The 27,710-nt window shown below is 42.4% G+C and overlaps 1 protein-coding gene and 1 non-coding gene across 25 annotated transcripts in view; one reads left to right on the forward strand and one right to left on the reverse strand.

The window, feature by feature from the left end:
- Positions 1 to 27,710, reverse strand: part of LOC105235387 (nuclear receptor coactivator 5-like) — a 136,317-nt gene that overhangs the window by 89,554 nt on the left and 19,053 nt on the right. For 7 of the 24 annotated variants that reach the window (XM_034639597.1, XM_034639603.1, XM_034639596.1 and 4 more), the window contains one exon: positions 7,049 to 7,115. In XM_034639597.1, the coding sequence (XP_034495488.1) occupies positions 7,049 to 7,115 (67 nt within the window). Of the gene's footprint in view, positions 1 to 7,048; positions 7,116 to 9,073; positions 9,229 to 14,120; positions 14,485 to 14,924; positions 15,004 to 27,710 lie in introns of those variants that run through there. The other 17 variants (XR_004619264.1, XR_004619263.1, XR_004619265.1 and 14 more) reach the window with 10 other exon arrangements.
- On the forward strand, positions 199 to 400 carry LOC117795336. Its single transcript, XR_004619307.1, has one exon. It is a non-coding gene; the product is annotated as a small nucleolar RNA U3 (small nucleolar RNA).

Here is a 27,710-nt window from a genome sequence, read left to right on the forward strand (position 1 = left end):
TCTCTCCCTCTCAAAAATAAATTTTAAAGAAAAGAGAGTACTATGTGCAATTGTATACGACAAATCGGATAACCTAGAAGAAATGCACAAATTCCTGGAAATACACCACCTACCAAGACTGAATCATGAACAAATAAAAAATCTGACTAGATCTGTAACTAATAAGAAGACTGAGTCATTAATTTAAAAACTCCATGAAAGACTATACTTTTAGGGACCATTTCTATAGTTTGTTACTAGAGAAGTTTCTCTGAATGTGTAGAGTACCCAAAACCACGAGGAGGGGGCGTTGCATTCTCTCCTGAGCATGAAGCCAGCTCTGACTGTTGCTTCTGCACCTCCCTTTTGCCATTGTTGACTGTTCTCTTCCTTTGGGAGAGCAAGAGGGAAAACAAACAAAAGCAAACAATCTCCATAAAGAACAGTCAAAACCAGATGGCTTTACTGGTAAACTCCACCAAACATTTAAAGAAGTAACACAGGTGCACCTGGGTGGCTCAGTCATTGGGCATCTGCCTTCAGCTCAGGTCACAATCCTGCGATCCAGCTCCACGTCGGGCTCCCTGCTCAGTGGGAAGCCTGTTTCTCCCTCTCCCACTCCCCCTGCTTGTGTTCCCTCTCTCTCTCTCTGTCAAATAAACAAATAAAATCTAAAAAAATAAAAATAAAAATAAGGAAGTTAACACAGATCTTTCTCAAACTTCCAAAAATTTGAAGAGAAGGGAACACTTTCCCACTCATTCTATGAAGCCAGCATTACCCTGATACCAAAGCCAAAGATACTGCAAGAAAACTATAAATCAATGTCCTTTATAAACACTGCTGCAAAAATCTTCCAAAAAATACTAACAAACAGGATTCAACAGTACATTTAAATGATTATACAACATAACCAAGTACAATTTATTCCTTTAATGCAAGGATGATTCAACACATGAAAATCAATCAATGTGATACTACGCACTAACAGGATGAAGGAAAAATTTACATGATCTCAGTTGATACAGGAAGCATTTGACAAAATTCAATGTCCTTTCATGATTTAAAAAAAAAGTACTCTACAACTACTCTACAACTAAAAATACAAGTAAACTACCTCAACATAATAAAAGCTATATATGAAAAGTCCAAAGCTAACATCATGTTCAATGATGAGAATGCTTTTCAAAACTCCAAGATCTGGAATAAGATAAAGAGGCCCACTTTCACTACTTCTTTCCAGCATAAGACTGGAAGTCCTAGTCACAGCAATTAAGCAAGAGAAAGAAAGAAAAGGCATCCAAATTGGAAAAGAAGTAAAATTAGCTCTGTTGATGGCATGATGTTATATACGTAGGGAAAACCCTATAAAGCACTGCACCAAAAACAACTTAAAAAAACCTGTTAGAACAATAAACAAATTAAGCTAAATTATAGGACACAAAATCAACTTGCAAAAACTAGTTCCAATTCTATACACTACCAATGAACAATAAGAAAGGAAATTAAGAAAACAATTCCATTTACTATAGCAACAAAAGCAATAAAATACTTAGGAATAAACTTAAAATAAGGAGATCGAAGACCATGTACACTGAAAACTATGAAGTGTTGTTGAAAGAAGTTAAAGAAGACACCAATGAGTGGAAAGATATCCCATTTTCATGATTTGGATTATTTAGTATTATTAAGATGTCAATACTACCTGAAACAACCTACAGAGTCAATGCAATTCCTATCAAAATCCCAATGACTTTTTTGCAGAAGTTGAAAACTCCATCCTAAAATTCGTATGGAATTTCAAGGGACCCAAAATAACCAAAATAATCTTGAAAAAAAAGAATGAAGTTGGAAGTTTCACACTTCCTGATTTCAAAACTTATTACAAACCACAGTAATGAAAACAGTGTGGTACTGTCATAAAAACAGATACACAGACGGAAAGAACCAGAACAGAAAGCCCAGAAATATACCTTCACATATAAGGGTTAAATAATTTTTTAGAAAGTGCCAAGACAATTCAATGGGAAAAGGACAGTCTTTTCAACAAACTGTGCTGGGAAAACTAGCATCCACATGCAAATGAATGAAGTTGGACCCTTTTATCTTACACCATATACTAAAATTAACTCAAAGTGTATCAAAGATATAAATATAAGACCTGAAGCTATTAAGGTCTTAGAAGAAAAGATGGGGGAAAGCTTTATGACACTGGATTTGGCAATGATTTCTTGGACGTGACACTAAAAGCAAAGACAACAAAAGAAAAAAACAGATAAATTGGACTATATCAAAATTAAAAACTTCTGCATATAAAAGTCACTATTACAGGGTGAAAGGCAACTCATAAAATGGGAGAAAATATCTACAAATCATATATCTGATAATAGTCTTACATGCCAAAATTATACAAAGAATTCCTACAACAAGAACAAAAAAACAAACAACCCAATCCAAAAATGGGCAAAGGACTTGAATAGACATTTCTCCAACAAGATATACAAATAGACAATCAGCACCTAAAAAGATGTTCAATTTCACCAATCATCAAAGAAATGCAAATCAAAGCCACAATAAGGCACACCAGGCTAGCTCAGTCAGTAGAGCATGCAACCCTTGATCTTGGTATTATAAATCCTACACTGTAAATCCCACACTGGGCGTAGAGCTCACTTAAAAAAAAAAAAAAAAAACAGAAAACAAAAAAACCACAATAAAATATCACTTCACACCCATTAGGATGGCTACTATCAAAAAAACAGAAACAAGCATTGATGGGGTTGTAGAGCAGTTGGAACCTTGGTGCACCGTTGGCAGGATTATAAAATGGTGCAACGGCTACGGAAAATAATCTGGCAGCTCCTCAAAAATTGAAAATTAGAACTTCCACATGATCCAGCAATCCCACTTCTGGGTATATATCCAAACGAACTGCAATATCTACAAGATATTTGCACATCCATGTGCATAGTAGCATTATTCATAATTGCCAAGAAGTGGAAGCAATCCAAATGTCCATCGATGGAAGAATGGAGAAACAAAATGTGGTTTATACATACTGTATCTGTTAGTTCTCCAGAGAAACACAACCAATAGGATGTACGCATAGAGATTTATTACAAGTAATTGGTTCATTTGACTACAGAGGCTGGCACGTGTAAAATCTGCAGGGTAAAGTGGCAGGCTGGAGACCCAAGAGAGCCAATGTTCCGCTATGAGTCTGAAGGTAGTCTGCTGAAGAACTAGCAAGAGCTGAGGTGGCAGATGAAGTCCAAAGGCAGCCTACTGGAGAATTCTCTTTTTTTTTTTAATTATTTTTTTTTTAAGATTTTATTTATTTATTCGACAGAGATAGAGACAGCCAGTGAGAGAGGGAACACAAGCAGGGGGAGTGGGAGAGGAAGAAGCAGGCTCATAGCAGAAGAGCCTGACGTGGGGCTCGATCCCATAACGCCAGGATCACGCCCTGAGCGGAAGGCAGACGCTCAACCGCTGTGCCACCCGGGCGCCCCCTACTGGAGAATTCTCAATTGCTGAAGGAGGTGGAACTTTTTTCTCTTCAGGCCTTTAACTGATTGGATGAGGCCCATTCATATTTTGGAAGGCAATCTCTTTTATTCAAAGCCCACCAATTTAAATATTACTCTCCTCCAAAAATACCCTCACAGAAATACCCAGAACAATGTTTGACCAAATACCTGGGCACCGCATGATCCAGCCAAGTTAATACATAAAATTAACCATCATACATACAATGAAATATTATGCTGTGTTAAAAGGGAGGAAATCCTGTCACATGCTACACCATGTATGAACCTTAAGGACATTATGCTAAGTGAAATAAGTCAGTCACAAAAGTACAATTATATGATTTCACTTATATGAGGTAACTAAATGTAGGGTAAGTGCCTGACATTAAGCTTCTGATTGCCAAGACATCCATTTCAAAGATATCATCCTGAATAAACATATTGCCAGGTATATGACAGCCACTAGGTAAAACAACCAGATTAGGAACTATATCACCTATGAACTTCCCCTTACAGAAAAATGCTGAGTGACTTAGATAACTGACCACTTGAGTGACCCTGCTTCCACTTTCCCATAACCTCATTTCTGCTCTTATGCTTCAAATTCGCCAATAATGAGTGACCCCTCAAAACTCCAGACATTCCACCTGCAAACCCTGATAAAGTCAGAGCCCCAGCTCCTCCCTCTATCCCTGTCTCTCTACCTGGGACCTTACTTGTACCATGTACCCTCCAGGACCTGCAAGTAATAAATCCTGTTCCTCAAAATTCCGATTGTTTTTGCTGAGGTGCATCCTGCAAACATTAAGAACCAAAAGGGTCAGTCCAATCACAGCTTGGGCCGCCGTGGGGGAAATATCAGTGGAGCTTGCTGTTACGAGAGGCCGAGGCAAGTGCCTCAGGCATTCCTAGCTTAGAGCATCACCATCAATAGGTGGGGTGGAACACAACACTAAAGTAGTCAGATTTAGAGAAACAGAAGTAGAATGATGGTTATTAGAAGCTGGGAAGGGGGCAAGGGGACTTGTTGTTTAATAGGTACAGAGTTCCAGGGCACCTGGGTGGCTCAGTCGGCTAAGCATCTGCCTTTGGCTCAGGTCATGATCCCAGGTTCCTGGGATCAAGTCCCATGTCGGCCTCCCTGCTCAGTGGGGAGCCTGCTTCTCCCTCTCCCTGTCCCCCTGCCCTTCCCCGTTCGTACTCTACAGCTCTCTTTCAAATAAATAAATAAAATCTTAAAAAAAAAAAGATTAAAACGGTAATTTTTATGTTATATATATTTAATCCAATAAGAAAGATGTCAATTAAATGTAACGTAGGCTTTATTTAGATCTCAATTCAAATTAAATAACTATAAGATAATCAAGAAAATATAAATAGTGCCTAGATATCTAATGATACTAAATTATTGATTTGGGGGAGTTATATTAATAAACAGTGACTATGTAATAAAAACAGAGCTCTTGGCTCCTAGAATTACATACTGAAATATAAATATATAAATATTTTCTCTGAGATTTGCTTCAAAATAAATTCAAGCCAGGGTGAGGAGCAAGACTAGACCCAAGACTAGCCAGGAGTCAGTAATACTGGAATAAAGCAATGGGTACAGAGCAGTATATTACACTGTTTCTCTACTTCTGCTTATGTTTGAAAAAAAGGGTTTTTTTGGTTTTTTGTTTTTAATGAATGACATCTTAGAATTAAAGAAATAGAGAAACGATGCTATCCTATCACAGAGCAATGCTCTCAGGTACTACTGAGACCACCAGTCCTAATGGTCTATGGCAGGCAGAATGGCCTACAGACACATCCACATCAAAATTGCTAGAGCTTGTGAACAGGTTAGCTTATGTGCCAAACAGGCTTTAGAGACGTGATTAAGGACATAGACTTTGAGATGGGGGTACCGCATTAAATATCTGGATGGGTCCAATGTAATCACAAGAGTCCTCAAAAGCAGAGAACCTTTCTGGGCTGCAGTTAGAGAAGAGTTGGAGGAAAGATCTGAAGCTTGACAGGGACTGGCTCTGAAGACAGAGGAAAGGGTCTCAAGCCAGGAATGCCAGTGGCCTCTGGAAGCTGCAAATGGCCCTTAGCTGACAGCCAGCAAGGAGATGGAGACCTCAGTCCTACAACTGCAAGGAACTGAATTCTACCAACATTCTGAGCAAGGAAGGTCATGTGTGTTCTCTTATAACCTCTCCAGAAAGGAACACAGCCTGCTGACACCTTGATTTTAGGCTGGTGAAACTCAGGTGGCAATTCTGACCTACAGAACTGTAAGGTAACAAATGTAATCTTTTAAACTGCTAAATGTATCATAAGCTGACATGGCAGAAGTGGAAAACTAATACATGGTCCAAAACATCTATGACTTTTAATGCTTCTGTCTGCCTTTTACATTTTCCCCCTACTTTCCTTTGGTAGAAGGCTATAGTCTATGACTGCTGCTTATTCACCACTTCAAATGTGCTATGGGAGTGGAAAGCAAATACACGTTCATTCATTCACTCAACACCAACTAGCAGCTATCCGAGGAGTGCCTGCTCTCTATCAGGCAGGCAGTTAAGCTGGCCACTAGAGCTATAATGGAGACCATACTAAGAGACTGGTGTGTGTACACAGACCTACGCACACTGGCTTTACTTACAGGCACCCTGACTCCAACCAAACACAACCAGCAGTGGGTGCCAGGTGTAGCTAGGCTTAGCAGGTTGCAAAGTTTCTCAGATAACTGGGACCAGCAATTTGCAGATGCAAGATTCTTAAAGTGGTTTCAACACCAAGAGCAGGAGTCATCTGAGCTGCGTAGCTAAGTTTGTATCCCCCTGGGACCAAGACTTCAAAAACCAGCAGGCTTGGGGGCTGAGAATCTGCATTTTAACAGGCTCTTCAGTTGATTCTAAGTTTGAGAAGCAAGCCACAGTGGGGTCCCAAGGGCCCAACGCCAGCTCTCTGGGAGTAACAAGGCTCTGAGTAAAGGCCGCAAAGTCTATAAGTAATGTCTAAAAACAACAGTGCAGGGGGGGAAAAAGTGCAAACATCTGATGGTAACTGTTTTGGTGATTGCAGAGGTAAAATGCTAAGTATACCATTAAGTTTGCAGACTACCCACAAACATGTAAAAATTGAGAAGTTACTTTGTTCACAAGTTTCTCTAGCAATATAACAAAAAGCATGAAGAGTACATACTGAGCTCTTAACAGTGGCAAATGCTCAGGAGTGGGCTTATAGAAGATTTGCACTTTTTTGTTATGCATTTCAGTGTTGTGTGAATATTTAAAAACAAGTATTTACTGTACTTCCTATACGTCTATATTCCAAAATAAAAAGTTTAAAGAAAGCATTTCTTTAGCTCTTAGAAGACTGAAAAAATGTCATTTTGTAAATTATGTAAACTAATATTAAAGTAAGATCAGCAAAAACTGCTAAAATTAAATCCTGATATCTGCATTTATGTCTTCATCTAATTTTGCTATTTTAACCTGGGAACATCTAAAAACCAACACACATATTTAAAGAATATTTCACTTTACCTTTTAGCTACTGAAGATCTTCCATATTGTCTTCTGCGAAGCCTAGCCGTTGAAGACATCTTAAGTCCTAGGAAAATAATAAATTGTGTTTTTGTTACGATTAAATGAGAAAATCATTTTACAATATCAATAGCACTGTGAAACATTTATGAGCAGCAATGCTTGCTTCCAACCTCCAGTCATATCAATTTTTCAATCAAACACAACGATGAAGACCAGCTAATCACAACCCTGCGATACCCTCCCAACTCTTTCTCTGCCAAAGAAAAAGTCTAAGTCAACACAACATCTAGGGAAGATGCAGGGAGCACTGGCAAAAAGGCTCACGGATTCGAGAAAAGGAAAAAAGGTAAGTATGAACTAAAATGTACAGTGGCAAGCTGTAATGAAACAAACTTTATTTCACTGATTTCAGTTCCACTTTGGTGTCCTGTCTTCCTTTTTAACCATGTGATGCATGTCTCCTTATGGAGACATGGCAAAGGCAAACCACCCCAAAACACATTGTCCAAGGCCGGATTTGGGGCCAGCAAGGATAGTTTTCTTTTCCTTAACGAATTGATTTGTGCATTGCCTACCTCTGAAAAGATGCTGAGATGTCTATGACTAAAAGGGAGAACAAAGCATTAAAATAAGGAGGAAAAAGAAGCACCAAAATAAGGAACTTTTCCATTATTTTTTTTTAAAGATTTATTTATTTGAGGTGGGGGGGAGGGGCAGCAAGAGAATTTCAAGTGGACTCCACGTGGAGCATGGAGCCTGACATGGGGCTTGATCCCACACCCCTGAGATTAAGAATCAGCTGCTCAAATGACTATGCCACCCAGACACCCCTCCATTATTTTAAATGATATAATTCACATACCATAAAATTCACCCTTTTAAAGTTAAATTTTATGGTGGTTTTTAGTACATTCACAAAGTTGTACAACCATCGCCGCTTATGTAATTCCAGAACATTCTCATCACTGCCCCTCCACCAAAAAAAAATTCCAGCAGCAGTCACTCTCTATGCTCTCCTCCTCCCAGCCTCTGGCAACCAATCATGTACTTCCAGTCTCTTTGGAATTATGTATTTCAGACATCTGATATAAATGGAATGTCCTCTTTTATGTCTATGGCTTCTTTCATTTAGCATGCTTTGGGATGTTGTGGGATGGATCAGTATTTGTTCCTTTTTATGGCTAAATACTATTCCACTATATGGATAGACCACATGTTCATCGATGAACCAGTTGATGGTCATTCGGGTTGTTTCCACTTTTTGGCTATTATGAACAATGCTGCTATGAACATTTGTGTAACAGATTTTTGTGTGAACACATATTCAGTTTTCTTGGGTACACACTTAGGAGTGGAATTGCTAGGTGATAACAGTAATTATGTTTAACTTTTTGAGGAACCGTCAGACTGTTTGCCACATATGCTGTATTATCTTACATTTTCACCAGCAATACATGAGGGTTTCAATTTCTCCCCAACCGTGCCAACACTTGACATGAATTTTAAACAGCAGTCTTCAAATTGGGTACATGGACCTGGGGATAGGAAGACATTCTGTGGGGACCATGAGCATGATGGATACTCCGAACATAATTTCAGGCCCCCTGCTTGCATAAGTGCTCTTTCGCACATGGACTTGATCTAACAGGCTGAGGAAAGGCCTGTAACCTCCTTCTCTTCTCACTCAATCACCATATCCCACTGCACAAAAGAAAGACCAACTGCCCAACACCCAGAATCTCACTTGATCCAGTGGATTATCCCAGTATAAAAACTTCAGAATGAGATTAAGTGTAGAAGGCAGAAGAATGCAAACAATTTCAATAAGAGATACTGAAGGGAACAGAGCCTTATTTCATCCAATTCCCAGCATGGCTCTAAGCACTGCCCATCCTGGAAGAGTGGAATGTTCAACCTAGAGATGGTTGATTTTGTAATCATGTTTGATTACACCATAACCAATAATCAACTAAAAATGGATCGCTGACCTAAATGAAAGAGTCAAAAGTATAAAACTCTTACTTGGGTTAGAGAAAGATTTCTTGGATATTGCACCAAAAGCACAAGCATTAAAAAACTGACAAGTTGGGGGGGCGCCTGGGTGGCTTAGTTGGTTAAGCGTCCGACTCTAGATTTCAGCTCAGGTCATGATTTCAGGGTTGTGAGATCAAGTCCCATGTCAGGCTCTGTGTTCAGTGTGGAGCCTGCTTGATCCTCTCTCTCCCTTGACCTCTGCCTCTGCCCTCCGGCTTTTGCTGTCTTAAAAAAAAAAAAAAAAAAAAAAAAAGAGCTTAAAAAAATTGACAAGCTGATTTTATCAAAACTTTAAAATTTTGTACTTGAAAAGACACGATTAAAAACATATTTGTAAATCTTATATCTGATAAAGAACTTGTACTTGCACTCTTACAATTCAATCATAAAAAGAAAAATAACCCAATTTTAAAATGGGCAAATGATTTGTTCTTGTTTTTTTTTTTAATTTAATTTTATTTATTTATTTATTTGAGAGAGAGAGAGAGAACAAGAAGGGGGAGGAGCAGAGGGAAAGAGACAAGCAGACTCCACACTGAGCATGGAGCCCGACTAGGGGGTCAATCCCAAGATCCTGAGATCATGACCTGAGCCAAAACCAAGAGTTGGACACTCAACCAACTGAGCTACCCAGGTGCCCCTAAAATGGGCAAAGGATTTGAGTAGACATTTCTTCAAAGAAGATGTACACATGGCACAAAATACATGAAAAGGTGCTCAACATCAGTCATCAGGAAAGTGCAAATCAAAACTACAAGGATATCACATCCGTAAGGATGGCCACCATCAAAAAACAGAAAATAAGAAATGTTGGTAAAGGTGTGGAGGAATTGCACACTGGTAGGCATGTAAAATGGTGCAGCCACTATAGAAAACAGAATGGCAGTTCCTCAAACAATTAAAAACAGAATTACCATATCATTCAGTAATTCCAATTCTGGGTATATACCCAAAAGAACTGAAATCAAGGTCTCAAGAGATGTTTGTACACCCGTATTCACACACAATAGCCAAAAGGTGCAAGCAATCCAAGCATCCATCAGTGGAAGAGTGAATAAACAAAATGTGGTATATACACACAGTGGAATATTATTCAGCCTTAAAAAGGAAGGAAATTCTGACACATGCTACACCACGTATGAATCTTGAGGACATTATACTAGATGGAAAAAGCCAGTTACAAAAGGGCAAATACTGTATGAATCCACTTACATGAGGTATCTAGAGTAGTCAAATACATAGAAACAGAAAGCAGAATGGTGGCTGCCTGAGGTTAGGAGGAGGGAGAATAGGAAGTTGTTCAATGTACAAGGAGTTTCAGTTTTGCAAAAAGTCCTGGAGATTGGCTGCATAATAAGGTGAATATATTTAACACCACTTAACTGGACACACAAAAGCAGTTAAGATGGAAGCACCTGGGTGGCTCAGTCAGTTGAGTGTCTGACTCTTGATTTTGGTTCAGAGCGCCGTGTGGGGCTCCATGCTCGGCAGGGAGTCTGCTTGAGATTCTCTCTCCCTCCCCCCATGCATGCACTCTTTCTCTCTCTCTAAAAATAAACGAATGTCTTTTTTTACAAATGGTTAAGATAGCAATTTTTGTCATGTGTGTTTTACCACAATTTTTTAAATTGACGTATAGATGACACACTACATTAGTTTCAGGTAAACCACACAGTGACTAGTGACTCACAGGTCTAAACATTCTGCTGGGCTCAGCACAAGTGTAGCTACCATCTGTCACCATACAGCCGTATTACAACACCATTGACTATATTCTTGGTTTTGTTTTGTTTTGTTTTTAAAGATTTTTATTTATTTATTTGACAGAGACAGAGACAGCCAGCGAGAGAGGGAACACAAGCAGGGGGAGTGGGAGAGGAAGAAGCAGGCTCATAGCAGAGGAGCCTGATGTGGGGCTCGATCCCATAACACCGGGATCACGCCCTGAGCCGAAGGCAGACGCTTAACCGCTGTGCCACCCAGGCGCCCCTGTTTTGTTTTTTAAACCACAATGAGATAGCACTTCATACTTACTGGGATGGGTATAATCAAAAGGACAAGTGTTAGTGAGATGTGAAGAAACTGGAACCCTCATACATTGCTGGTGGGAATGTAAAATGGCACAGCCACTTTGGAAAGTAGTTTAGCAGGTTCTTAAAAAGTTAAACATAAACAGCAATTCAACCCACCTACCCAAGAAAAATGAAACACATGTCCACACACAGACTTGTGTGTGAATGTTCATAGAAGCATTATTCACAATAACCAAAAGATGAAAACAATTCAAATGTCCATCAACTGGTGAACAGGTAAAAAGAAAAAAAATGTGGGAAATCCATACCATGAAATACTATTCAGCAATAAAAAAGAATTAAGTACTCAGATATGCTAGAACATGAATCTCAAAACCAGTATGCTAAAGTGAAAGCTGGTCACACAAAGGCTACATATTATGGGTGGAGGAGGTCACTGAGAGGACATGACCACCACCTGACCTATCAGCAGGCTCCCAGAAATTGGAGGCTCCTTATCCCCCTATTCCCTGTCCTTGGACTGTACATCCAGCTTGCCATTCCCACTCCCAGAGGCTGCCCTAAGGGCAAAGCTTTGAGACAGTGATGTGGCGTTGAGACCATCTGGACAGTACACATGACTGAACGCAAGTTAAGATCTATATAGAAACTGTTCAGATTGGGCAGGAGGGTGCAGAGATCTACTTATTTTGCAGCCGCCCAAGACACATCTTCTATTTAAGTTCCTTTACTTATTATACCTGACACCTACCAATCTGGAGTGGCTTGCTTCTTTCTTTGGTCTCTCTCTGCCCTCCGCCAGTTTCAGATTACACCCAGAAGCTCCGAAGGAGCTTACAAACCAACAAATATAATTATGATTCCATTTATATGAAATACCCAGAAAATGTGAATTCATAGAAACAGAAAGATCACTGGTTGCCCAGGGCGGAATGGAAAGTGACTAAAAAGGTGGGTGGGGCATCTTTCTGGTGTCACAAAAATGCTCTAAAATTGACTGTGGTAATGGTATTATGCAAATTTACTAAAAATCATTAAATTTAAAACAAGTGAATTATGTGGTATATAAATTATATAACTCAATAACCTGTTTTTAAAAAGTGAACTCAGACTTCTGGGTTGGACAGTGAGGGTCAATTTGGCCAGATAGGTGCTTTGCCATACAACTTCCATAAACTAAATCAGTGAAATCTACAATTCCTGGATTTTACTCAAAGTAGGATTAAAATATGCATATGAAAACCACAGGATAGGATGGTCATGATATCCTTTGCAACCCCTTAGAAGTATAATTAAAAAATATATATTTTAGTTGTCAATTTACAAATGTGTAAGGAGAAAATAAATTTTTCCACCACGAGCTTGGGAACAGGGTCACCCCACAGGTCGGCCTGTCATGGAAACTAGCAAAATAAAACCTCACCCTAGAAACTAGTGGTTACCCACCCAAATGCAAAAGCATTCTCAACACTTAACTAAGGGCAGAATTAGAAAGCCAACACTGAATTGCAAGCAGCTTCTTGTCTGCTCTCATTTCTCCATCATGGCAGAGCCATGGCAAAACAGATAGCCTCCTGGCCCCCACTGCCCCTGGGACTGGGGCAAAGCTGAAATACAAAGATGACCAAAAGCAAAACAAAACCATGAATCTCAGTTTGGAACTTTCAAGATTCAATTCCTTCAAGAGCTGTATATATTTTCTTTAGTTTATTTATTTAAGTAATCTCTACACCCAAAGAGGAGCTCCAACTCAGGACCCCCAAGGTCAAGAGACTCATACTTCTCCCACTGAGCCAGCCAGGCACCCTTCCTTCAAGGGTAATATTGACCTTAACTGATTTTTTCCCAGTCACTGAACTCCCCAAAGAAGGCCCAACCATGCCATACTCGCTCAAAAGCCTCTTTTAATCACAGGGCACAACCTTCTTGCACCCCTATACTCCCAAGCCTAGCCAACCCTGGCTTCAGACTCCCCGACTCAGGCATGGAGCTTGGTGCACGGGATACAGGGTGAGCAGATAAGAGCACGGTCTTGCCCTCCTGGGGATAATTAATCAAACATTAAACAGTCAAAACAGTTATTAAATAATCACTGAAGCAAAATTACAACCGTGTGGTAACAGGCAGGGAAGCGAGGCACTTTGGCAATGGTCCAACAGGAGAATATATCTGTTCTAAACCTTTATCCATATTAACTCATTTAGCCATTAAAAGATTCTGTAAGTTAAGTTCTATTATTACCCCATTTGGGGGGGATGAGAAAAGTGGGCACAGAGAGGTAAGGTACCTTGCCCAGGGACACACAGCTCGTCGGCAGACCACCTACATTCACACACGGGTCTGACTCCAGAAGCCTGGTGTCATCACCAAATCCGCTGCCTCGGTAAATATTGGAGGAAAGAAGGAACTGGAGACGGCCAAGGCACATTAGCAAGATTCTCCAGAGGAGGGGCGCCTGGGTGGCACAGCGGTTAAGCGTCTGCCTTCGGCTCAGGGCGTGATCCCGGCGTTATGGGATCGAGCCCCACATCAGGCTCCTCCGCTGAGAGCCTGCTTCTTCCTCTCCCACTCCCCCTGCTTGTGTTCCCTCTCTCACTGGCTGTCTCTATCTCTGTCGAATGAATAAATAAAATCTTTAAAAAAAAAAAAAAAAAAATTCTCCAGAGGAGGTAAAGGGAGGCCGGGGCAGGGCTGAGCCACAGAGCACCGTCCTGCAAGTGACGAGGACACGCCATGGCGGGAAGGCAAGAGGATGGCCGGGAAGGCAAGAGGATGGCCAGGAAGGCTGTAAAGAAGGCAGGAGAGGCTGCTGGGGCTTCCCCGTTCATCCCAAGGTAGCACGTCCGGCCCACCTGCCCACTTCTCAAATGGGGAAACTGAGGTCCACAAGGAGCCAGAGCACAGGTTCTCAGGCGCCGGCCAGCCTCAGCCTCCCCAAGCTCTCCAGCCGGGAGGTGGTGAGGGGTGCAGGGGCTGCAGGGAGGCGAGGCCGGGACACTTACCGGGCCTGACCAAGGCGTTCTTCCAGGGTTCTCTGAGGCAGCGTCGTCCCGGGCCTTTCCTCAAGCCTCTCCACTCCCACGTAGCCCCGCGCGCCTGCAGCCCCGCCCCCAGCAGGTCCCGCCCACCACACCCCGCGGGCCGCCCACCGCGCCCCTGCGGGCTGGGAGGCGCAGGCGCACACCTTGTCTTCTTGACTGTTGCTTTCTTTTTCGTTCCTTTTCCCCTTCCCCTTCCTTGCCCGTCACTCCTTGCCCTTCCCTCCCTCGCCTTTCTTTTGCCTTTCATGTTTTCAATCACACCATCGTTCTTTTAACTCACTCTTACATTTAAACAGTATGTATGCAAAAAAAAAAAAAAAACAAAAAGCAGGGGCGCCTCGGTGGCTCAGTCGTTAAGCGTCTGCCTTAGGCTCAGGGCGTGATCCCGGCGTTATGGAATCGAGTCCCACATCGGGCTCCTCCGCTGGAAGCCTGGTTTTTCCTCTCCCACTCCCCTGCTGTGTTCCCTCTCTCGCTGGCTGTCTCTCTGTCACATAAATAAATAAAATATTTAAAAAAACAAAAAACAAAACAAAACGCAAGCACTTAAATGTGTGCCAGAAACGGCTCACTGGGAATAAAGAAGCGAAGACAAAACTCCTGTGCCCATCAGCTTACGTTCTAGAAGAGGACAACAAATGAGTGGCTTTCCAACTTTGTTACCCCCGCCCACAGATGCAACACATTTAAATCCCTTTCCAGTACACCTACACACATACACACACCCATTAAACTAAAACTCTAGTTTCACAAAGCAATACTTACACTGTAGTTTGGCAGCTCCTCAAAAGACAACCGGAAAACTTGTGACCAAGCACAACTAACTTTGTTAGACTTCCTGCAGTAATGAAGAATGCAACCTTGACAATCTCAGTAGTATCTCAGAATAGGGGGACAAGGAACGGAAATGTGTAGGGTTGGGGTCTGGGCTCGGGTAGCTCAAGCAGGTCTTTCAAGACAAGATGTGCCTGGGAGTCCCTGAGACCTAACAAGCAAGAAAGATGTTACAAAGTAGGTGGAAAGACTGAATTTTAGAAGGACATTTTTATTTCCTTTCGTTTATTGGTTAGCAATGATTGAGTTTAAAAGGCTACAGAACTTCCTCTTTAGTCATATAGACTTTTTTTTTTTTAAAGATTGTATTTATTTATTTCAGAGAGAGAGAAAGAGCACAAGCTGGGGGAGCTGCAGGCAGAGGGAGAGGGAGAAGCATGCTCCCCACTGAGCAAGGAGCCCAATATGGGGCTGGATGCCAGGACCCTGGGATCATGACCCGAGCTGCAGTCAGATGCTTAACGAACTGAGCCACTCAGACGCACCGCCTTTTTTTAAAAAGTAGGTTCCACACTCAGCACAGAGCCCAATGTGGGACTCAAACTCACAACTCTGAGATCAAGACCTGAGCAGAGACCAAGAGTTGGTCGCCCAACCAATGGGCCATGCAGGTGCCCCATAATAATACAACTTTAATGAAAATCAACCTCCTAATTTAATTTTTTTAATTTTTATTTATTTATTTGAGAGAGAGAGAGAGACCATGAGCAGGGAGGAGGGGCAGAGGGAGAGGGAGAAGCAGACTCTCCGCCGAGCAGGGAGCCAGACGTAGGACTTGATCCCAAGACCCGGGGATCAGGACCTGAGCCGAAGGCAGACGCATAACTGATTGAGCCACCCAGGCACCCCATTCTCCTAGTTTTAAAGAAATGTTAAATGTAATTTCCTTGATATTTGTGTACTAAATAAATTATAAATTTTGAATTATTCTTAAAAACAGGGATCGTTTGAGATTGGGCAAATGTCTTGACATAAATTTTAGGATTAGTGAACACAGCAAGGCAAGGATCTTAAAGCAAGTCTCAGTAAGTAAACTGCTGTTTGACAGGCAACTTGTTATCCCGGATGAGCAATCCCAATGGGATTCCCAGTGTGAGAGCCCATCCTGCAAACTGTCCAGAAAAATAGGTTTGAACAAATTCCTAAACCAAACAATTATTTATTGGTTTATAGCTTTATCTTAATCATTTCTGCTATACTCTACAGGTCAAAGCAATAGCAAAGAGCACCCAGACTCAAGGAAAGGGGAACAGACCCCATCTCTTGATGTAAGGAATATCAAAGAAATGTGACCAACTTAAATCCTCCACATTTGAGGGCGCCTGCCTGGCTCAGTGGGTAGAATATGTGACGCTTGATCTTGGGGTTGTGAGTTCAAGCCCCATGCTAGATGAAGAGATTACTGAAAAAACAAAATCTTAAAAAAAAAAATCCTCCACATTTGGATTATTTAGAAAATAAGGAGTTCCTTCTTCTGAGCTAAAGAAAGAACAGGGATATAGGAGAGGCAGGGCACATGGATTGGCTGATCATTGCCAATTAAACTTTCCTTCTGGGGGCACCTGTGGGGCTCAATCGGTTAAGCATCTGCCTTCGGCTCAGGTAATGCAAGGGTCATGGAATCAAGCCTCATGTTGGGCTGTCTCACTGTTCAGGAAGGAGTCTGCTTCTCCCTCTCCCTCTCCCCCTCCCGTTGCTTGTGTCCTCTCTCTCTCTCTCTCTCAAATAAATAAACAAAATCTTTTTTAAAAATTGAAAAATGAAATAAATGAACTTTCTTCATGTCAGGGAAACCTAAATATAACTTCTCTTGCACTCTCTAGTGCCAACCTTGGGTCTCAAGTTTGGGTCCAGTCTCCCCAGATACATTTTCCTTTTCAACAAACCACATCATAAAATGAATTAGGCTGGTGTTCTTTAGGTCTATGACTATACTGACTTTCAAAAAAGTCATATTCCCCCCGTTTTTGTCTCCAAAAAGGTGTTTTACCTGCTTTGGCTAGGAAATGGGAAATATTGGAAAGTGACCAGCATACAAAGCAAAATGGAAATATGCATCATGATCAGTTTTCTCTAAGGACTGGATATTGAATGAGCCATTTGTAGCCAGCTATAATATACCCAGAAAAAAAATGATAAACCTAAAAAAAAGGTTAATGTAAAAGCGATTCTTTCCATCTTCACGTGAAGGTAAAGGGGCGGAGAATGAAGAGCAGCATGCTTAGAATACGCCTAAGAAGATCTAAAGAGCAAAACCAGAAAGATAAGGTGAGAGTTTGATTCAGAATTTGGAAAGTATTCATTTCATCTGCTTGGTCTGATGTCCTTGGAGTAGCTGTTTTTCTTCTCATGCTGTTTGCTTCTAGAGGAATCTAAGAATCTTCAGATGGCAGTCCAATTGTCAAAAGGTAATGAATGGGTAACAAAATGTGTTAGATACATACCATGGAATATTATTCAGCCTTCAAAGGGAAGGAAATGCTGACACATTCTGACACACCCATGACAACCTGGATGAGCCCTGAGGACCAAATGTTAAGTGAAATCAGGTATTCACAGAAGGGCAAAATACCATTTGATGCCGCTGACATGAGGTACTTAAAAGTCAAAATCATGGAGACAGAAAGTAGAATGGTGGCCACCAGGAACTGGAGGGAGGGGAAGTTAGTGTTGAATAGGTACAGTTTTAGTTTTGCAAGATGAAAATATTTTGGAGATGGTGGTGGTCATGGTTACACAACTACGTGAATGTACTTAATGCATCAGAATTGTACACTTAAAAATAGTTAAAACAAGGGATGCCTGGGGGGCTAGGTCAGTTGGGTATCTGCCTTTGGCTCGCGTCATGATCCCAGGGTCCCAGATCAAGCCTCTGCTCAGCAGGGAGTCTGCTTGTCCTTCTACCTCCTCCCAACCCACGCTCGTGCTCTCTCTCTCTCTCTCTCAAGTTAAGAAATAAAATCTTTGGGGCGCCTGGGTGGCTCAGTCAGTTAAGCATCTACCTTCAGCTCAGGTCATGATCTCAGCGTCCTGGGATCGAGCCGCGCATCAGGCTCCCTGCTCAGGAGGGAGTCTGCTTCTCTCTCTCTCTCTCTCTCTCTCTCTCTCTCTCTGCCACTCCTCACTGCTCGGTCTCTCTCTCTCTCAAATAAATAAAATCTTAAAAAAAAAAATAGAAACTATTTTCTAACTAAATGGACCGACTTAACCAAAAATAATTTCAAACACCAATGCCCATTACAGGAAACTTTCAATCTCCCTGGACTTACTTGTCTCAAAACCTAATTGGACAAGCATGGCTTTACAGTTGTCAAAGCTGGATGGGATGCCTATTTTGATTGGTATTTTGAAGCTTCCAAACGTTATCAGGAAGCTAAAATCGCCTCTCTGCAAAATACAATTTCTAGACGAAGTGAGGCAAACAAACAATCAGAAAAAGACAAAAAGCTTTCCGGGGGACCAAATAAATCCTGAATTTCTTATGTTCCCTGGACTAAAGCTGGATTGTGAGCCATAGAAAAAGAGTTTCCTAAAGTGACTGAGGACCCCCATAGGTTTGCTGAAGAATTTAACATAGTTATTCAAACTTACCAACCTGGTTTCTCAGATTTCTATCACTTAGCCCACATGCTTGCTGGTGACAGCAAGCCAAACACTGAATGAAAGTTGCCCATGGGAGCATGCCGAACAGGATTTAGAAAAACAAACCCCTAACTTTTGTCAAAATACTAAAAACACATGCTGAAATCCTCCCCTGAGCAATTGCAGCAGCTTTCTCTAAGCCTGTTGACTAGAACAAAATTCAGCCTTGCCCACAAAAATCTGAGGAACCGGTTTATGACTCTGGGTCATGATCCCAGAGTCCTAGGGATGAGCCCCACATCAGGCTCCCTGCTCAGCGGGAAATCTGCTTCTCCCTCTTCCTCCTCTTGCTTGTGCTTTCTCTCTGTCTCAAATAAATAAATCAAACGTTTAAAAAATAATAAGAAAGGACAAGATTGAATGGAAAACTGTGTCTGCTCCAGATTGAATTAATTTGGCAAACCAGCTCATCTGCATGCTAGGTGAGTCACCAAAAAGAAAGACCACTAAAATTCTTAAATTTTGAACGCCGACAAATGAAGGCCCCTAAACAAAACCCAAAACCTCATGGTCTCTGCTGTTACTGCAAGGAGCCAGAACATTGGAAAAAAGATTGTTACCAACTCAGGGCACCTTCAGCCCTCCAGCCAGCCTTTCCAATGGCCTCCTAATTCCTGATGATGGGGTTCCGAGGAACTGTCGAGGATCTTCCCAATCCTCCCTTCTACTCAGCTTGGAGGAAACACTCTCCAGATTGGGAATGAATCTCTCTCTGTCCTTACTGACACCAGGGCTACACAGGCAGCGCTCAACCCCACTGCTATAAAGCAGGCCCTTCGTCCGAGTACTAACATGGCTCAAATAGTGGGGGTCTCTAATAATCCGCAACAGGTTCCTGTTTCTGAACTTATTCCCTTTTGTTTAGGCCCCTTAAGATACCCACCCTTATCTCCTTAAGTTCCTCTCCCCCTATTTTTATTGGACAGAGATTTCTTAGAAAAATATCACGCTGGAATTTCTTGCTCCCGAAAGGGGGAAATAATTCTAGAAATTGACAGTGGTGATCAAAATAGCCAACTAGGTGAATTAAAGGATGCTTCGACATTTTTTATTTGCTCTATCTCTGACAGCACTATACTTGAGTGGGGGACACTGGATAAGCTACCATCCTCTTGATGGGTGACATCTTCAACGGATATTGGCAGAATCCCTAGCACATCTCCCATAGATCACTCAAAACCTCTCTCCAGAACTAGTCAGTACTCTATAAATAAAGAAGTCCTTCAAGGTATCATTCCCATAATAGAGGATTACAAGATTCAGGGCCTCATTATCCCCCGCACTCATCCCTTGTAACACCCCTGTTTTACCCTTGAGAAAACCCAATGACTGAGGATGACGTTTTGTCCAAGACTTCCGAATAATAAATAACATTGTTGGGGCGCCTGGGTGGCACAGCGGTTAAGCGTCTGGCTTCGGCTCAGGGCGTGATCCCGGCGTTATGGGACCGAGCCCCACATCAGGCTCCTCTGCTGTGAGCCTGCTTCTTCCTCTCCCACTCCCCCTGCTTGTGTTCCCTCTCTCGCTGGCTGTCTCTATCTCTGTCAAATAAATAAATAAAATCTTTAAAATAAATAAATAAATAAATAACATTGTTATCCCTTGGCACCTCCCATCTGCTACTGATATCCACTGCCACAAAAGCAAAATTTCTGCTGTCGTTGATGACATGACACAGGGCATTTTTTTAGTATTCCAGTTGGTAAGTATAGTTGAACTCTTTTTGCTTTCACCTGGGAAGAACAGCAATACATCTGCACAGTGATGGCTCAAGGTTTCAGAGTCCTTCCTTTTCACAAACCATTCAAGCTGATTTGCATGATATAAAGTTTCCTGCAGCCTCTACTTTGTACAATACATAGACTGCTTCTCTGCTCCACTTTTCAAACCTCTTCACAGGAAGACAGTCCACCTGTTAAAACTTTTGGCTTTAGGGTGCCTGGGAGGCTCAGTTGGTTAAGCATCCGACTCTTGATTTCAGCTCAGGTCATGATCTCAGGGGCTGGGATTGAGCCCTGCAGAGGGCTCCACGCTCAGTGGGGAGTCTGCTTCTCTCCCTCTCCCTCTGCTCCTCCCCCTGCTCATGTTCTCTCTCTCTCTCTCTCTAAAATAAACAAATCTTTAGGGGCGCCTGGGTGGCATAGTGGTTAGGCGTCTGCCTTCGGCTCAGGGCGTGATCCCGGCATTATGGGATCAAGCCCCACATCAGGCTCCTCCGCTATGAGCCGCTTCTTCCTCTCCCACTCCCCTGCTGTGTTCCCTCTCTCGTTGGCTGTCTCTATCTCTGTCAAATAAATAAATAAAATCTTTAAAAAAAATTAAAACAAACAAATAAAACAAATCTATAAAAAATAATATATAACAAAAATAAATGGCCTTAAAAGCACATCAAGACTCCAAAAAAAAAAAATTGCAGTTTGCTCAAACTCAGGTTTGATACTTAGGGCACCGGATCTCAGAACAAGGGTTACATCTGGAACCAGGTAGATTTCACGGCATCCTGAACTTCCTCAAACCTAAAACTGAGGGCTAATTATAAGGTTCTCTTGGACCAGCTGGCTACTGCCAAAACTGGATTCCAAACTTTTCTTATGGCTCAACTTCTATGCACTTTACTAAGAAACAACAAACCTGACCCTATTATTTAGAAAGATCCGGATGACATAGCTTTTGGGACTTTAAAGAAAAGCCTAAATAAAGCCCCCTGCCCTTGGCCATCCTATTAGCTCCTATTTTCTTTTTATATGTGAGAGGGAAGGTCATGCCCTTGGAGTGCTCACCCCAAAACGTGGAGACCATCATCAATCCATAGGGCATTATAGCCAAACAACTGGACCCTGGGGCTTAGGAACATCTCCCTTGCCTCAGAACCATTCCTGCCACTGCCCTATTAGTTAAGGTGACTGAAGAAATTGCCACGGGACCTTCTTAACCATCCTTGTGCCTCCTGCAGCAGAAGCCCTCTTGAATTCTTGTCACTCAACACTTCGCAGCCAATCACCTCCCCTCCCATGACATCTTCTCACTAACTACTCCTCCTATAACTCTTCTTGCAGCAATACCCTCGTGACTGCTTAACACTGACTGATCACCTTTTGCCTCCCCATGACAATTTATAGAAAACTCCTCTAGTCACTGCAGATTTTTCATGGGTTACTGATGGCTTTTTGTTTAAGATTTTTTTTTTTAATTAATCCCTACACCCAACATGGGGCTCGAACTCACAACCCTGGGATCAAGAGTTGCACGCTTCACTGACTGAGCCAGCCAGGTGCCCCCTGATGGGTCTTAAAGGATGAAAATGCTAACTCTTGTGCTGGGCATACTATTGCAACTCTGTTTGATGTCACTGAGGCGATACGTTTGCCTTTGGCTACTTCACCCAACAGATTGCAATACACCTTTACTCAGGCTTGCACCTCAGACAAAAGTAAAACCGCAGACATTTACACCGATAGTTGATATCCCTTTGGGGTAGCTCATGACCTGGGAATGGCATGGAAACAGTGAGGTTTCCTTACTTCTAATGGGAATGAAATTTAAAATGGTTCCTAGGGGCGCCTGAGTGGCTCAGTCGTTACGCGTCTGCCTTCAGCTCTGGGTGTGATCCCAGGGTCCTGGGATCGAGCCCCACATCAGGCTTCTCCGCTGGGAGCCTGCTTCTTCCTCTCCCACTCCCCCTGCTTGTGTTCCCTCTCTCCCTGGCTGTCTCTCTCTGTCAAATAAATAAATAAAATCTTTAAAAAAAATGGTTCCTAGATCCAAAATTTATTAGATGCCATAATTTTGCCAGCTAACTGTCCGTGGCGTTCCAGACTCAACTCACTGGAGGCCAGAGGAAACCCCCTCACTGATTATTTCTAGCCAAAATTCTGCTCTCAAGGAAACCAATAGTCAAACCTCTGTCATGGTCCAGAGGGAAGGTCTCTCAAATGACAATTTGAAAAAATTGACAAAAGACACTCAACAATTGGCCCCAGAAAAGGAAAAACAATATCGGAAATCTAATAAATGTTGGTTCAATAAAAAGACAGGACTCTGGTTTGGACCAAATACTGTTCCAGCCCTTCCAGAGATTCTAAAATTCCCACTACTTACTGCTGTATGCTCATTAAACCACTGGTCTACTGAAAATATGATAGCATTCCTGAACCCATAATGGTGGAGAAACATTAATGAGGCTGCAAAAAGTGCTTCCCTCTCTTATCCCACCTGTCCGAAGTCCAATCCAAGGAAACCTGCTCAGTCTGCACCCAGACACTTTGAACTGCCAATGGCCCATTCGAGGTCTGGCCAATCAGTTTCATACAGCTCCTCCCATCTCATGGATATAAGCATGTTTCAGTCATGGTTTGTATGTTTTCTCACTGGTCTAAAGCTTTCACCTGTAAATGGGCCACTGCTTCTTCTCTGGCTAAAATCCTGTTGAAAAAGACTATCCTTACCTGGGGAACCCTTCTTGCACTTCATCGTGATCAGCAAACCCATTTTATCCATCAGGTGCTCCAATAAATCTGGGCCATTCAGCCAGTTTTACAACTCTTTCATTGTGCATGCCACCCTTAATCCTCCAGTCCACTTGAATGCACTAACGGCACCACTAAGATTCAATTGGCAAAATTTGTAGAAATCCTCCAAATACTTTTTGGGGCACCTGCGTGGCTCAGTTGGTTAAGCATCAGCCTTTGGCTCCGGTCATGGTCCCGGGAGTCGCAGGATCAAGCAAGCCCCACCTCCAGCTTCCCGCTCAGTGGGAGTCTGCTTCTCCCTCTGCCCCTCCCCCAACTCATGCATGCTCTCTCTCTCTAATAAATACACAAAATCTTAAAAAAAAAAATACTTTGGCCAAAAGCACTGCTGTTGGTCCTTCTAAATCTCAAGTCCACCTTTTTTGGAACTCACCGAGTCTCATCCTTTGAGATAGTCATAGGACACCCAAAGCATTCGGTCCCTGCCTCCTTTGAGCCACAGCTGATATAATAGACTTCAATAGCGTAAAGGCCTAATCGCTTCTATTAAAAATAACCATGCTGGGGTGCCTGGCTGGCTCAGTTGGTAGAGCATGAAACTTTTTTTTTTTTTAGTAGGCTTCATGCCCGGCATGGAGCCCAATGCAGGGCTTGAACTCATGCCCCTGAGATCAAGACCTGAGCAGAGATCAAGAGTCGGATGCTTAACCAACTGAGCCACCCAGGCACCCCTAGAGCATGCAACTCTTGATCTCAGCGTCCTGGAGCCCACTTTAAAAAAAAAAAAAAGCTTTGGTAGAGCAGTCTTTTTACACTGCGCGCTCAGAAGATGGAGATCTTAAAGCATCAGACCTTGCAACCTGAAGATTTTTATCTATTAAAAAGATATCTCCAAAAGACTCTCTTCAACCTCACTGGAAAGGCCCCATCAGGTACTGCTAACCAATCCTATGTCACCAAATTCCAGGAACTAGACTCTGGGATTTTCATGACACATTTAAAGAAAGCACCAGATCCTGCCTGGACCTGCACACCATCTGGTGACCTAGAAGTCAAGATTTCCCAGAATTAAAGACATCTGATGATGGGCCCCAGCTGGCTCAGTCAGTGGACTGTGCAACTCTTAATCTCGGGTTTTTGGGTTTGAGCCCCATGTGGGGTGTAGAGATTACTTGAAAAAAAATAAAATCTCCCCCCGCCCCCCGCCAAAAAAAAGACATCTGGTGAGATGACATCTGACAGTAAGTTTTCCCAAAACGTCCAGACCAGGCTGGTTACGAGGTTCAGGATTCAAAAAAGTCTGCTTTTTCAACTGGACTATCAGCTGATTCTGGGTTCACTTTTTTTTTTTAAGATTTTATTTATTCATTTGATGGGAACAGAGAGAGCACAAGGGGGGAGTGAGGGGCAGAGGTAGGAGTAGAGAAGCAGGCTCCCCGCTAAGCATGGAGCCGGACACAGGGCTTGATTCCAGGACCTCGAGATCATAACCTGAGCCAAAGGCAAGACGCTTAACTGCCTGAACAACCCAGGCGCTTCCTGATTCCGGGTTCTTATCCAAATTCACGATTTCTAAATTTACAACTTTCCTGGCTGGATTATTGATAAGACCTTTGATTCCAGTTGTTTTGAGCTAACAATACTGTTAAAATGTCTTTGAAGCACTGATGTTTCACAAAAAGTTCATCAGCTATTGCTTGTTATGCCTGCACTGGAGCTTCCTACACGCTCTCTCTAGGTGTGCTCCTACAGTACCCACTGTTCCGCCTCCGTGGCTGCTTTCAACAGGGACTTCCAGGAGGCACAGATGACTTAGGGTTTGCCCAGACTCAGAGGGAGAACTTTTCTCCTTTAAGTCAGGGAAAGTGTCAATAAAGATTTTCAGTTGGTTACCTCCAGCCACTGGGTCCTGGCTTAGAACCATCACAGGATTTGGAATTGTCGTGTTACTTTTAATTCTGTGCTTATTGCCTGTCAAACTTTTGTAAAAATGATGTGCCCAGAAGATTATCTCCAATGCTTACAATCTTCATAAATATGGACAATACATGGTAAGTGCCTGACTTCTCCCTCCTATCCCTCCTTGTTGCACAAAGGTAACAGTAGGTTTCTCTCTTTTTTTTTTTAAGGATTTTATTTATTTATTTGAGAGATAGCAAGCGAGTGAGCACACAAGCAGGGGGAGCAACAGGCTCCCCACTGAGCAAGGAGCCCAAAGCGGGGCTCGATCCCAGGACGTTGGGATCATACCCTGAGCCCAAGGCAGACGCTCAACCAACTGAGCCACACAGGCATCCTGGCAGTTAAGTTTCTAACCTGCACAATTTCCCTCCAGCATGGGACATAACACCCAAGAAAGGCCCTTCCTAGCACAAAAGACAAAAGGCCAGTGAATTAAGAACACATGACTCTTGATCAGTGATGCTTTCAGAGAAAGATCTGGATCAAAAGGAGGAAATGTGAAAATTAATAAAGGGACTCCCCCTCCCGGGGCGCCTAGGTGGCGCAGTCATTAGGCGCCTGCCTTCGGCTCCGGGCGTGGTCCCGGCGTTATGGGATCCGGCCCCACGGCCCCACGTCAGGCTCCTCCGCTGAGAGCCTGCTTCTTCCTCTCCCACTCCCCCTGCTTGTGTTCCCTCTCTCACTGGCTGTCTCTCTCTCCGTCAAATAAATAAATAAAAAATTAAAAAAAAAAAAAAAGGGGGCCCCCCACACACACAAAATAAATTCAGGAGGCCAGAAGGGGGAGTCATACACTCAGTGTCAATTACAGGAAAGAATACGAACCACCAAAGGAAAAAGATGTGCACTGCCTCTCCCACAGGAAATGGACTCCCCCAGCAATTCAACCAATGAGGAACCGTCATTCCCCTGAACTTTTGGGTTTCTCTAATGAATTTCACTCAAAATACTCTTCCCAACTTCCCCCTTCTTCTCCATGAAATAACATTTCTCTCCTTTATTTATTGGGCTAGCTTATGGTTTTTGCTTTGTTTGTCCTGAATCACAGTTCCCTTACTTATTCCCCAAATAAACCCATTCTGGCTACTAAAATCACTGACCATTTCATTTTTTAAGACAACAGGGCTTTTTTACTGTAACTTTTCCATCCAATTTTTGCAGCCAAGCACCGAACCACCATATGAACCAACTGATATAGATCTAGGGGTGCCTGGCTGGCTCAGTCAGTGGAACTTGTGACTCTTGATCTCAGGGTTTTAAGTTCGAGTCCCACGTTGGATGCAGAGATCATTTAAAAATAAAATCTTGGGATGCCTGGGTGGCTCAGTGGGTTAAGTATCTGCCTTCAGCTCAGATCATGATCCTGGGGTCCTGGGATCGAGCCCCGCATCGGGTTCCCTATGGGGAGTCTACTTCTCCCTCTCCCTCTGCCTGCTGCTCCCCCTGCTTGTGCTCTCTCTCTGTCAAATAATAAATAAGATCTTTTAAAAAAAAGTAAAATAGGGGCACCTGGGTGGCACAGCGGTTAAGCATCTGCCTTCGGCTCAGGGCGTGATCCCGGCGTTGTGGGATCGAGCCCCACATCAGGCTCCTCTGCTATGAGCCTGCTTCTTCCTCTCCCACTCCCCCTGCTTGTGTTCCCACTCTCGCTGGCTGTCTCTATCTCCGTCGAATAAATAAATAAAATCTTTAAAAAAATAAAATAAAATAAAATAAAATAAAATAAAATAAAATAAAATAAAATAAAAATAAAATCTTGGGGTGCCTGGGTGGCACAGCAGTTAGGCGTCTGCCTTCGGCTCAGGGCGTGATCCCGGAGTTATGGGATCGAGCCCCACATCAGGCTCCTCCACTATGAGCCTGCTTTCCTCTCCCACTCCCCCTGCTTGTGTTCTCTCTCTCGCTGGCTGTCTCTGTCTCTGTCGAATAAATAAATAAAATCTTAAAAAAAAAAATTAAATAAAATCTTAACGGGGCACCTGAGTGGCACAGGAGTCCAACTCTTGGTTTTGGCTCTGGTCGTGATCTCGGGGTCCTAAGATTGAGCCCTGCGTTGGGCTCCGTGCTCAGCGCAGAGTCTGCTTAGGACTCTCTCTCCTTCTACCACCACCTAAAATAAATATATAAATCTCTAAAAAATAATAAATAAAATAGAAAATCTTTAAAAAAAATTTGATACACATCTCAAAGTCTTGAACTAAATGTTCGTAGAAGTATTTCAAATTCATCTGAAAGGCGCTTTTTTTTTCTTTTTATAAGTTTAACTTTCTATTCCTCTAGCACTTTGAATACAAGGTAATCCATACGCTTTTAGTATGGGTTTTTTAATTATTTTTTTTAATTACAGTAAAGTACACATAATGTAAAATGTACGACAGATTTTAAGTATATAGTTCTGGCCCATGAAGCCCATTCACACTGTTGTGCAACCATCACCACCACCCGGAACACTTTTCTTCTCATAAAGCTGAAACTTTGTACCCATTTAACACTAAGACCCCATTTCCCCCTGTCCCTGCAGCATCTGACAACCACCATTCCACTTTCTGTCTGTATGGATTTGATACTCCAAGCATTTCATTTAAGTGCAATCATACAGTATTTATCTTTTCATCACTGGCTAATTTCACTTAGAATAATATCT

This window comes from Ailuropoda melanoleuca, chromosome 12, assembly GCF_002007445.2.
Source record: "Ailuropoda melanoleuca isolate Jingjing chromosome 12, ASM200744v2, whole genome shotgun sequence".
In the NCBI taxonomy this organism is placed as follows: Eukaryota; Metazoa; Chordata; class Mammalia; order Carnivora; family Ursidae; genus Ailuropoda; species Ailuropoda melanoleuca.